Here is a 13,652-nt window from a genome sequence, read left to right as displayed (position 1 = left end):
TACTCAGATATATTTAACAATTTGTTAAACAAGAACCACATAATAGAGCTGAATAATTTAGATCAGCTTAATTACAAACATTTATACTTAGCTTTGTTAAATATCTGTTTAGGCAGCTCAAATCCTATGGTAACATCAGAGGCAGGTTCAGTTTAAGACATAATTGCAAAAAAACTAAATAAGAAAAAAATAAAAATAAATTAATTCTGCAAATTTATATCAATGCTCCTATATATGATATATATGTAACAGGCTTGAGAGAATCGGAAACAGAGCGAAAAATATTATAAAAAAGAAAACTGATTCATAAAATGCTGCATGAAAGCTCTCCAAGTGTTTACTGAGAACACTGAATGAGCTTGGAACGGAGCTTACAACGGCAATTTTGTCTGGAAAAATTTTGTCGGGCAAAAATTTGGTCGCCAAAAAAAACAGAATTTATGTTTACCTGATAAATTACTTTCTCCAACGGTGTGTCCGGTCCACGGCGTCATCCTTACTTGTGGGATATTCTCTTCCCCAACAGGAAATGGCAAAGAGCCCAGCAAAGCTGGTCACATGATCCCTCCTAGGCTCCGCCTACCCCAGTCATTCGACCGACGTTAAGGAGGAATATTTGCATAGGAGAAACCATATGTTACCGTGGTGACTGTAGTTAAAGAAAATAAATCATCAGACCTGATTAAAAAACCAGGGCGGGCCGTGGACCGGACACACCGTTGGAGAAAGTAATTTATCAGGTAAACATAAATTCTGTTTTCTCCAACATAGGTGTGTCCGGTCCACGGCGTCATCCTTACTTGTGGGAACCAATACCAAAGCTTTAGGACACGGATGAAGGGAGGGAGCAAATCAGGTCACCTAAATGGAAGGCACCACGGCTTGCAAAACCTTTCTCCCAAAAATAGCCTCAGAAGAAGCAAAAGTATCAAATTTGTAAAATTTAGAAAAAGTGTGCAGTGAAGACCAAGTCGCTGCCTTACATATCTGATCAACAGAAGCCTCGTTCTTGAAGGCCCATGTGGAAGCCACAGCCCTAGTGGAGTGAGCTGTGATTCTTTCAGGAGGCTGCCGTCCGGCAGTCTCATAAGCCAATCGGATAATGCTTTTAATCCAGAAGGAGAGAGAGGTAGAAGTTGCTTTTTGACCTCTCCGTTTACCAGAATAAACAACAAACAAAGACAAAGTTTGTCTGAAATCCTTAGTAGCTGCTAAGTAAAATTTGAGAGCACGAACTACATCCAAGTTGTGCAACAAACGTTCCTTCTTTGAAACTGGATTAGGACACAAAGAAGGCACAACTATCTCCTGGTTAATGTTTTTGTTAGAAACAACTTTTGGAAGAAACCCAGGTTTAGTACGCAAAACCACCTTATCTGCATGGAACACCAGATAAGGAGAAGAACACTGCAGAGCAGATAATTCTGAAACTCTTCTAGCAGAAGAAATTGCAACCAAAAACAAAACTTTCCAAGATAATAACTTAATATCAACGGAATGTAAGGGTTCAAACGGAACCCCCTGAAGAACTGAAAGAACTAGGTTGAGACTCCAAGGAGGAGTCAAAATTTTGTAAACAGGCTTGATTCTAACCAGAGCCTGAACAAAGGCTAGAACATCTGGCACAGCTGCCAGCTTTTTGTGAAGTAACACAGACAAGGCAGAAATCTGTCCCATCAAGGAACTTGCAGATAATCCTTTTTCCAATCCTTCTCGAAGGAAGGATAGACTCTTAGGAATCTTAACCTTGTCCCAAGGGAATCCTGCAGATTCACACCAACAGATATACCAAATTATGTGGTAATTTTTCTGGTTACAGGCTTTCAGGCCTGAACAAGAGTATTAATAACAGAATCTGAGAACCCTCGCTTTGATAAGAGCAAGCGTTCAATCTCCAAGCAGTCAGCTGGAGTGGGTCGAACGGACCTAGAACAAGAAGGTCTCGTCTCCAAGGTAGCTTCCATGGTGGAGCCGATGACATATTCACCAGATCTGCATACCAAGTCCTGCGTGGCCACGCAGGAGCTATCAAAATCACCGACGCCCTCTCCTGATGATCCTGGCTACCAGCCTGGGGATGAGAGGAAACGGCGGGAACACATAAGCTAGTTTGAAGGTCCAAGGTGCTACTAGTGCATCCACTAGAGCCGCCTTGGGATCCCTGGATCTGTACCCGTAGTAAGGAACTCTGAAGTTCTGACGAGAGGCCATCAGATCCATGTCTGGAATGCCCCACGGTTGAGTGACTTGGGCAAAGATTTCCGGATGGAGTTCCCACTCCCCCGGATGCAATGTCTGACGACTCAGAAAATCCGCTTCCCAATTTTCCACTCCTGGGATGTGGATAGCAGACAGGTGGCAGGAGTGAGACTCCGCCCATAGAATGATTTTGGTCACTTCTTCCATCGCTAGGGAACTCCTTGTTCCCCCCTGATGGTTGATGTATGAACTTGGCCCTCGCTAGCTGAGGCCAAGCTTTGAGAGCATTGAATATCGCTCTCAGTTCCAGAATATTTATCGGTAGAAGAGATTCTACCCGAGACCAAAGACCCTGAGCTTTCAGGGATCCCCAGACCGCGCCCCAGCCCATCAGACTGGCGTCGGTCGTGACAATGACCCACTCTGGTCTGCGGAAGGTCATCCCTTGTGACAGGTTGTCCAGGGACAGCCACCAACGGAATGAGTCTCTGGTCCTCTGATTTACTTGTATCTTCGGAGACAAGTCTGAATAGTTCCCATTCCACTGACTGAGCATGAACAGTTGTAATAGTCTTAGATGAATGCGCACAAAAGGAACTATGTCCATTGCCGCTACCATCAAACCTATCACTTCCATGCACTGCGCTATGGAAGGAAGAGGAACGGAATGAAGTATCCGACAAGAGTCTAGAAGTTTTGTTTTTCTGGCTTCTGTCAGAAAAATCCTCATTTCTAAGGAGTCTATTATAGTTCCCAAGAAGGGAACCCTCGTTGACGGAGATAGAGAACTCTTTTCCACGTTCACTTTCCATCCGTGAGATCTGAGAAAGGCCAGGACAATGTCCGTGTGAGCCTTTACTTGAGGAAGGGACGACGCTCGAATCAGAATGTCGTCCAAGTAAGGTACTACAGCAATGCCCCTTGGTCTTAGCACCGCCAGAAGGGACCCTAGTACCTATGAGAAAATCCTAGGAGCAGTGGCTAATCCGAAAGAAAACGCCACGAACTGGAAATGCTTGTCCAGGAATGCAAACCTTAGGAACCGATGATGTTCCTTGTGGATAGGAATATGTAGATACGCATCCTTGAAATCCACCTTGGTCATGAATTGACCTTCCTGGATGGAAGGAAGAAGTGTTCGAATGGTTTCCATCTTGAACGATGGAACCTTGAGAAACTTGTTCAAGATCTTGAGATCTAAGATTGGTCTGAACGTTCCCTCTTTTTTGGGAACTATGAACAGATTGGAGTAGAACCCCATCCCTTGTTCTCCTAATGGAACAGGATGAATCACTCCCATTTTTAGCAGGTCTTCTACCCAATGTAAGAATGCCTGTCTTCTTATGTGGTCCGAAGACAACTGAGACCTGTGGAACCTCCCCCTTGGAGGAAGCCCCTTGAACTCCAGAGAATAACCTTGGGAGACTATTTCTAGCGCCCAAGGATCCAGAACATCTCTTGCCCAAGCCTGAGCGAAGAGAGAGAGTCTGCCCCCCACCAGATCCGGTCCCGGATCGGGGGCCCGCATTTCATGCTGTCTTGGTAGCAGTGGCAGGTTTCTATTACCTTCCTGCTTAGAGGACGTAGCCCTTGGGGCTGATCCGTTTCTGCGAAAGGGACGAAACTTAGGTTTATTTTTGGTCTTGAAAAGACCTATCCTGAGGAAGGGCGTGGCCCTTGCCCCCAGTGATATCAGAGATAATCTCTTTCAAGTCAGGGCCAAAGAGTGTTTTCCCCTTGAAAGGAATGTCAAGCAATTTGTTCTTGGAAGACGCATCCGCTGCCCAAGATTTTAACCAAAGCGCTCTGCGCCACAATAGCAAACCCAGAATTTTTTCGCCGCTAACCTAGCCAATTGCAAGGTGGCGTCTAGGGTGAAAGAATTAGCCAATTTAAGAGCACGAATTCTGTCCATAATCTCCTCATAAGAAGAAGAATTACTAATAATCGCCTTTCCTAGCTCATCAAACTAGAAACACGCGGCTGCAGTGACAGGGACAATGCATGCAATTGGTTGTAGAAGGGAACCTTGCTGAACAAACATCTTTTTTAGCAGACCTTCTAATTTTTTATCCATAGGATCTTGGAAAGCACAACTATCTTCTATGGGTATAGTGGCGCGCTTGTGTAGAGTAGAAACCGCCCCCTCGACCTTGGGGACTGTCTGCCATCAGTCCTTTCTGGGGTCGACTATAGGAAAACAATTTTATAAATATGGGGGGAGGTACTAAAGGTATACCGGGCCTGTCCCATTCTTTACTAACAATGTACGCCACCCGCTTGGATATAGGAAAAGCTTCGGGGGGCCCCGGGGCCTCTAAGAACTTTTCCATTTTACATAGTGGTTCTGGAATGACCAGATAATCACAATCATTCAAATTGGATAACACCTCCTTAAGCAGAGCGCGGAGATGTTCCAACTTAAATTTAAAAGTAATCACATCAGGTTCAGCTTGTTGAGAAATGTTTCCTGAATCTGAAATTTCTCCCACAGACAAAACCTCCCTGGCCCCCTCAGACTGGTGTAGGGGCCCTTCAGAAACCATATCATCAGCGTTCTCATGCTCTACAGAATTTTCTAAAACAGAGCAGTCGCGCTTTCGCTGATAAGTGGGCATATTGGCTAAAATGTTTTTGATAGAATTATCCATTACAGCCGTTAAATGTTGCATAGTAAGGAGTATTGGCGCACTAGATGTACTAGGGGCCTCCTGTATGGGCAAGACTGGTGTAGACGAAGGAGGGGATGATGCAGTACCATGCTTACTCCCCTCACTTGAGGAATCATCTTGGGCATCATTTTTACTAAAAAAATTTTATGACATAAAATACATATAGTTAAATGAGAAGGAACCTTGGTTTCCCCACAGTCAGAACACAATCTATCTGGTAGTTCAGACATGTTAAACAGGCATAAACTTGATAACAAAGCACAAAAAAAGTTTTAAAATAAAACCGTTACTGTCACTTTAAATTTTAAACTAAACACACTTTATTACTGCAATTGCGAAAAAGTATGAAGGAATTGTTCAAAATTCACCAAAATTTCACCACAGTGTCTTAAAGCCTTAAAAGTATTGCACACCAAATTTGGAAGCTTTAACCCTTAAAATAACGGAACCGGAGCCGTTTTTATATTTAACCCCTTTACAGTCCCTGGAATCTGCTTTGCTGAGACCCAACCAAGCCCAAAGGGGAATACGATACCAAATGATGCCTTCAGAAAGACTTTTCTATGTATCAGAGCTCCACACACATGCAGCTGCATGCCATGCTGTCTCAAAAACAAGTGCGCCATACCGGCGCGAAAATGAGGCTCTGACTATGATTAGGGAAAGCCCCTAAAGAATAAAGTGTCTAAAACAGTGCCTGCCGATATAATCATATCAAAATACCCAGAATAAATGATTCCTCAAGGCTAAATATGTGTTAATAATGAATCGATTTAGCCCAGAAAAAGTCTACAGTCTTAATAAGCCCTTGTGAAGCCCTTATTTACTATCTTAATAAACATGGCTTACCGGATCCCATAGGGAAAATGACAGCTTCCAGCATTACATCGTCTTGTTAGAATGTGTCATACCTCAAGCAGTAAGAGACTGCACACTGTTCCCCCAACTGAAGTTAATTGCTCTCAACAGTCCTGTGTGGAACAGCCATGGATTTTAGTTACGGTGCTAAAATCATTTTCCTCATACAAACAGAAATCTTCATCTCTTTTCTGTTTCTGAGTAAATAGTACATACCAGCACTATTTTAAAATAACAAACTCTTGATTGAATAATAAAAACTACAGTTAAAACTAAAAAACTCTAAGCCATCTCCGTGGAGATGTTGCCTGTACAACGGCAAAGAGAATGACTGGGGTAGGCGGAGCCTAGGAGGGATCATGTGACCAGCTTTGCTGGGCTCTTTGCCATTTCCTGTTGGGGAAGAGAATATCCCACAAGTAAGGATGACGCCGTGGACCGGACACACCTATGTTGGAGAAATGGCACATGATGACAAGTCACCCAATGACATAAATAGCATCACCACATGCACGTCTTGCAAAGCTAAAGAGGATTTCTAAAACACCTATCACTCTAAAAAGCAGGTAAGAATTTTGATTGTATATACAAAAAAACAAAATGAACCAAAATAAAGCCTAATGGATACTTCTATTATAGCTGCATAAAATGTGATTATCAACACTCCATGAGGCTAACATAATACTTAGCATCCTAATTTATAAATAAATTACTAGCTCAAACAAAACATGTATGTTTCACAGACTCTGCCAACCTTGACAAATATTTAGCCACAAATAAAGTCGCTAAAAAAGAGCACTGAATTACTGACTCAAGGCATGTATACAAACAATATATAAAAACTTTACTTAAAAAGTGCCCAATCCATAGCTGAGAGTGTCTTATATAATAAAAGTATATACTTACCGTGTAAGACACCCATCCACATATAGCAGACAGCCAAACCAGTACTGAAACATATCAGCAGAGGTAATGGTAGAGGAGTATAATGTCGATCTGTAAAGGAAGACAGCAGATGAATCCCCACAACCGAATTTAAAGAGAGCCCTAGAATAGATTTCCCATAGGCGAAAACATGGTGTCGTCAGGCAATATTCCCTTCACATCGCTAAGACAAACACTGTACTTAGAGAGGAACTGGGCTTCAATATGCTTAGAAGCGCCTTTCACAGAAGAAATCAAGCACATCATGCTTTACCCCCTTCTAAGGAGGCAAAGTTTGTAAAACTGAGGTATAAGTCAAGTGGGAGGTGTATTTATAGGCATTTGAGGTTTGGGAAACTCTGCCCCCTTCTGGTAGGAATGTATATCCCATACGTCAATAGCGCATGGACTCTTGCCACTTACATGAATGAAACATGGATCTAATATGCAAGGTAACAACCCCCTTAGCATGTAAGTCTATGAGCCCAGCTGTTTGCAGATCAACTTCATAAGAGCTGACTACAACAGTGCAACTCTCAACAGGGCCCTCTATCCTCTTGATCCCTTTAAATGTCACCTTGCATATCATGCCTATGTTTATCTGTTGCCGCTCTACAAATAACTAATAATAATAATAGTAAATGGTCAGAGGATGCGCCAGAAAAGGTTATACTAAAAGTCCGGGTAGACAGGTACAACAAGAGGGCTGTGTCGCAGATGCCAAAGGACTGGAGGGATTTGGAGCAAGAGAGTGTAGTAAACAGTGTCAAAGGCTGCAGACAGATGAAAATGACTATCAGAGAAGAGTGGCATTTTGATTTTGCTGTAATTAGGTCATTAGTAACCTTAACAATTGCAGTTAGGTTATTTTCTGCAAAAGAGATATCTGCATGTGCAAGACATCTCTGACCACTTGCACACTCTAAAATCTTTGGATCTGCCAAATAACCTAGCCAAACCTCTTATTTGGCTAAATTCCAGGAAATTAAAATAGTAGATGAGGTTGAAAAAAGACCGCAGTCCATTGAGTTCAACCTGTACAAATCTAAAACATATACAAAAAGCTCCAGTTAAGCTTAAATAATCCCACTAAAAGGTGACCCATTTAATACTAGCAATCATATCCATGAATTTTGTTTATAGACAGAAATGTATCCAAATATTTTTTAAATGTATCTAGGGTATTGGCATTCAGTACCTCCTTTGGTAATGAGTTCCAAAATGTTATTGCTCTTACAGTGAAAAAACGTTTCTGTTGCAGGAGATTAAATCTCCTTTCCTCCAACCTTAAATTGTGACCTCTGGTCACAAACAATTTTCTTGGAATAAACAGCGCTTCTGCCATCTCTGTATATGGGCCTTGAATATATTTATATAAAGTAATCATGTCATCTCTTAAGCGCCTTTTTTCTAAAGAAAACAGACCCAGTTTGGCTAGCCTCTCCTCATAGGTTAAATTCTCCAATCCCCTTATAAGCTTTGTGGCCCTTCTCTGAACTTTTTCTAGTTCTGCAATATCTTTTTTTGCGATCGGGCCCCAGAACTGCACTCCATACTCAAGGTGAGGTCTTACCAGGGCTTTATATAGTGACAGAATTATGCTTTCCTCCCTTGAGTCAATGCTGACTATTATGTGACAGCCATCAGCCAATCACAGTCTCATATTTATACACTGAACTCTTGCACATGCTCAGTAGGAGCTGGTGCCTCAGAAAGTATGCATATAAAAATACTATGCACAATTTGATAATGGTTGTAAATTGGTAAGTCTCTTTAAGGATTGTTCAGATGGAAAAAGCAGTTTTAAGAGACTTCCCAATTTACTTCCATTATCAAATTGTGCACAGTCTTTTTATATTAACACGGAGGCACCAGCTACTACTGAGCATGTGCAAGAGTTTATAGTGCATACGTATACTAATCTGTGATCGGCCGATGGCTGTCACATAATAAATGGGGAATAAAATAACTGTCAAACACAATTACCGCTGATTTGAAATTCAGAGTAGGTGCTATTGCATAGTCTTTTTTATTATGCACTTGTTTATTATGCAGTTCTACTATATTTAATGGTTCATTAACTATAACAATCAGATAACTTACACATTTGTTTAACTGGCACATTCTTTTACCTATGCTTCTAGGCCTATAAAAGACTTATAAACATTCTATATTCTTTAGCAAAAACATTCCTTTCCTGAGCAATATATACATTGTGTATGACAATCTACCATAAGGTGCAGGAATGATAGAGCAATTGATAAAAAATAAATAAAGGAGACGTTGATCCTTTACAAAACGTATATAAAGATTTTTTTTTTCTACAGAAATTCACCATTAAACTGTTTCGGAATTTTTGTAGATAAATAATTTAATACATTTTTCTGAAGGGTTGTGTTCGACCCCAAAGTTTGGAAGACATTACAAATGAAGTGAAAACAATATCTTTTTGTTTTAAAAAAATAAATAAATCCCCAAAAACTCACCGTTAGAGCAGCTAGTGACATGAATCCTATAAGGTTGTTCCACAGCTTGTCAATCTCCTTTAAAAGCAGTTGTAGTTTTTCACTACATACTGCTGTTGCTTTTATGCCCAATTCTACTCGCTTAGTAACTCTGTACACCTCAACGACACCTGTGCAATATTGATTAAATAGTTCATAATTAACGTATAATTTAATATAATTTATTAATATCATAAAGAGGTTTTTTTGGGATTTACAAGAAATGTAACATATAGGGGATCATTTCCTGTACTACCTATTTGAATATTGTTTGCATAGTGTTTCTTAAAAGTCCATAAAGCAAATAGCTGCAGTGTGGCGTTTTGCTGCAAATGCGGTTTGATTAAATATTGATTAAATATTAATATGACCTTACATGGCAAAGAAGGTAAAATATTTGTGAGAAAATATTAAACAGGTTAAAGATCGTTTCAGATGTTTCACAATTGACATAATGGAGAACTGAATTAGAGGGACAATTCAAAATAGAATAAAGCTTTATTTATACAAAGTGAGACAACTTTATAATGCGCTTTTAATATTTATTTTGCAAGTTTTTTTAGTAATGTGCATCTGATAGTTTTAGCCCCACCAAGACAGGCTTGAGTGTATTCCATGGAATGCATAACCATGACCCTCCCTACATGCTGAAGTTGCTGGTTGATATGTCATTTATATCTGCCCTGAACTGGCCAAAGCAAAAAAAAAAATAATAAAGTTAAAGGATTAGTTTAGTCAAAATTAAACTTTCATGATTCAGATAGAGCATGCAATTCTGAACAACTTTCTAATTTACTCCTATCATGAATTTTTCTTCTTTCTCTTGGTATCTTTATTTGAAAAAGCAAGAATGTAAGCATAGGAGCCGACCCATTTTTGGTTCAGTACCTGGGTAGCACTTTCTGATTGGTTGGCTACATTTAGACACCAAATCAGCGAGTGCTACCCAGGTGCTGAACCAAAATTGGGCCGGCTTCTAAGCTTACAATCAAATAAAGATACAAAGAGAACGAATAAAAATGAATATTAGGAGTAAATTGGAAAGTGGCTTAACATAGCATGCTCTATCTAAATCATGAAAGTTTAATTTTGACTAGACTATCTCTTTAAGAGGTACAAGGGGTGTTACTGGTGTGCAAAAGAATTTAAAATTTGCCAACAATTTGACAGTTTTAAAAGCTTTTAAAACATCTTTTGTGTATGCAGATGTTTTGCAATGCAGCGATTTATTTCTGAATTTTTTTTAAAAAAAAGTATAATGTCCCTTTAAGAAAATAAAACAAAAATAAAAAAAAATATAAAATAATGACAGAAATGTGTAACATATAAAAATAAGTTTCATTAAACTAAAACAGACTACTGAGGAGAGAGGAAGAAACCTCTGTGATTATCTTGTATCTAAGCCTCTGCCAACTGCCCCTTTATTTCAGTTATTTTAACAGGCTTGCATTTTAGCCAATCAGTGCTGACTCCTAGGTAACTCCACGTGCGTGAGCACAATGTCATCTATATGACACACATGAACTAACGCCCTCTAGTGGTGAAAAACTGTCAAAATGCATTCAGATAAGAGGCGGCCTTCAAGCATATGAGCCTACCTAGGTTTTGCTTTTAACTAAGAATTCCAAAAGAACAAAGCAAAATTGGTGATAAAAGTAAATTGGAAAGTTGTTTAAAATGACATGCCCTATCTGAATCATGAAAGTTTAATTTGGACTAGACTGTCCCTTTAAAGGGACATAAAAGTAAAAAATAAACGTTTATTGTTTAGATAGAACATGTACTGTTAATACATATTTCGATGTATTTCTGTTATCAAATTTACTTTGTTCTCTTGATATCCTTTGTCAAAAGCATAACTTAAGCTCAAAAGTAGCAATGCACAACTGGGAGCTAGCTGATTGGTGGCTGCACACACATGCCTTTTGAACTCACTTTATCCATGTGTTTAACCCTCTTTGCAGGTGTTAGTTATATCCAAACACTAGTGCAATAAGATGATGATCTAACACATTTGAGCATTTACTTTTTGCATTTCTATGACAACAGCAGAGTAAAACAACAGCTTGAATTTAAAGGGATATGAAGCTCAAAAATGTTGTTTTGTGACTCAGACAGAGCAAAGCATTTAAAAAAAGTTACCTATTATCAAATTTGCTTTGTTCCCATGATATTCTATGTTGAAAAGATACCTAGGTTGGCATCTGGGGCACTACATGGCAGGAAATAGTGCTGCCATCTAGTGCCCTTGAAAATGGATAACATTGTTGCAAAGTCACTGCCATATAGTGCTCCAGAAATGGTCGGCTCCTAAACTTACATCCTTGCTTTTTCACAAAAGATACAAAGAGAACGGAAAAAAATATGAGTAAATTAGAAAGTTGCTTAAAATTGCATGCTCTATCTGAATCATGAAAGTTCAAATTTGACTAGACTGTCCCTTTAATGTCAGCTGGGAAACGGCTGTACACATCTGATGAGCCAGTTACAAGAGACATAGGTGTGCTCTAGTAGTGCATTATGCTTTGCAACAAAGAATAGCAAGAGAAAAAAGAAGAAAACTGAAAAGTCTTTTAAAACTGCTTGCTCTTTCTGAACCACAAGAATTTATTTTGTTACTTTTATGCCCCTTAAAAAGTTCAATCACCCAAACTTCTGCCAACTCCCAGATTGAGGAAAAGGTTTTTTTTTAAAAACCCTAAATAAAAGTGTGAACAAGGTACACAACAATGCTTTATATACACTTTTTGTGCAGAGAAAGAGAAATTATAAATGATATCATTGTAATTGGTTGTGATATTTTGTTTCATATTGTTGTTGTGTCCACTTCAAAAATGTTATTGTTTAAAAAGATAATCCCTTTATTACCCATTCCCCAGTTTTTCATAACCAACACGGTTATATTCATACACTTTTACCCCTGTGATTATCTAAGCCTCTGTGGACTGCCCCTTAATTTCAGTTCTTTTGACAGACTTGCATTTTAGCCAATCAGTGCTGACTTATAAATAATTCCATGGGACTGAGCATGTTACTTATATGACACACATGAACTAGCACTGTCTAACTGTGAAAAACTGTCAAAAAGGCGGCCTTCAAGGGTATAGAAATTAGCAATTAAGCCTACATAGGTTTAGCTTTCCACAAAGAATACCATGAGAACAAAGCAAATTTGATGATAAAAATACATTGGAAAGTTGTTTAAAGTGATGGTAAATCCTAGCGTTTGTGAAACGCTAGGATTTACCATTGGAAAAAATAAAGGGGACTTTCTGTCATGAAGTATAAAATATATCATGCTAAAAGTTCCATTATTTGTTTGCAATTTTTTATTTAATGGTCCATGGCTAACTTGGCACTAACTTCAACTAACACATGCATTTTGTTATATAATAAGTGCTTAAAATGTTTATCTTAAATTTTAACTGTGCTTTACTGATAACTTTGTCATGCCCTTTTTTTTCTTGCTTTGTTTTGTTTGTTTTTTGTTAGTTGCCCCACGAGTCAAGGGCACTACTAATATAGCTACTAGTGTAGAATAAAAAAAAAAAAGAAAAACTAAGGAGCAAGCAAGAGGTATCATAATTCCTATGTTGTTAATCAAATTTGTAAGGACTAATATTAAATGTTGGAATTAGGATATTTGAGTTCACTGACTGCTATATCATGATTGTTTATTTATGGCAATATTTTTTGTTCATGCATGGATGTAAACATATAACCATAAATATGCCTGTAATTTTCTTTGCTCATTTCAATAATAAAAAGATGAGACAATTGTCTCTGGAAAAAAAACAAGAAAAATACAAAACACTTTGTCATGCACTTGAACCATTGCCCATAGGTAGGGTGTGGGAACTTTTATGTGTATGCTTTGGAAAAAAATAAAGGAGGCCTGAAACCTGCCTTATGCTGATCAGATAAGATGGCAGAACCTAGGTGTGAAACTCATTTAGCCGTGAATACAACAAGGAAAATTATCTTTACCCTGAACAGTGTTTCAAAATAGCTAACACAACGCATGAAAACACAATCTTAAAGGGACAGTCAAGTCCAAAAAAAAGTTCATGGTTCAAATAGGGCATGTAATTTTAAACAACTTTCTACCTAGATAGATATTTTACCTCAAATGTTTTTTCCGTAGCCACATCCCATTGTAAAGAACTTCTAAGCAACAAATCAGTATGTCTGTCCTGGGACAGCGGAAGGAGCGAGCTTTTGTGCACTCTCATCTTATTTCCCTATTCAGTGTAAGGAAGTTTACAATGAAATCTCATGAGAGTTAAGTGAAATCTCATGAGATCACAGTAAGATAGTTCATGACCTCAGCACTGTTGATGCTGATTGGCTGCTGTTCATTTCTTCATTTTTTTACCTGCAGCTGGGCAGCAGCTGAGTATAACTTTTTACACAGAACTTACTCTGCTGAGCTGAGGAAATCGTGAGGTAAAATATCTTCCTTTTTTACATAGAGATGCTCAGGTGATATTTTCCT

At 38.9% G+C, this 13,652-nt stretch overlaps 1 protein-coding gene across 6 annotated transcripts in view; it reads right to left on the bottom strand.

The window, feature by feature from the left end:
- The window catches only part of SYNRG (synergin gamma), a 402,787-nt gene that overhangs the window by 38,142 nt on the left and 350,993 nt on the right, over positions 1-13,652 (bottom strand). For all 6 annotated transcript variants that reach the window (XM_053706889.1, XM_053706890.1, XM_053706891.1 and 3 more), the window contains one exon: positions 9,140-9,288. In XM_053706889.1, coding sequence (XP_053562864.1) covers positions 9,140-9,288 — 149 coding nt within the window. The remainder of the gene's footprint in view (positions 1-9,139; positions 9,289-13,652) is intronic.

Source organism: Bombina bombina, chromosome 3 (assembly GCF_027579735.1).
Source record: "Bombina bombina isolate aBomBom1 chromosome 3, aBomBom1.pri, whole genome shotgun sequence".
NCBI classification, from domain to species: Eukaryota; Metazoa; Chordata; class Amphibia; order Anura; family Bombinatoridae; genus Bombina; species Bombina bombina.
This window is presented reverse-complemented; position numbering and strand designations above follow the sequence as displayed.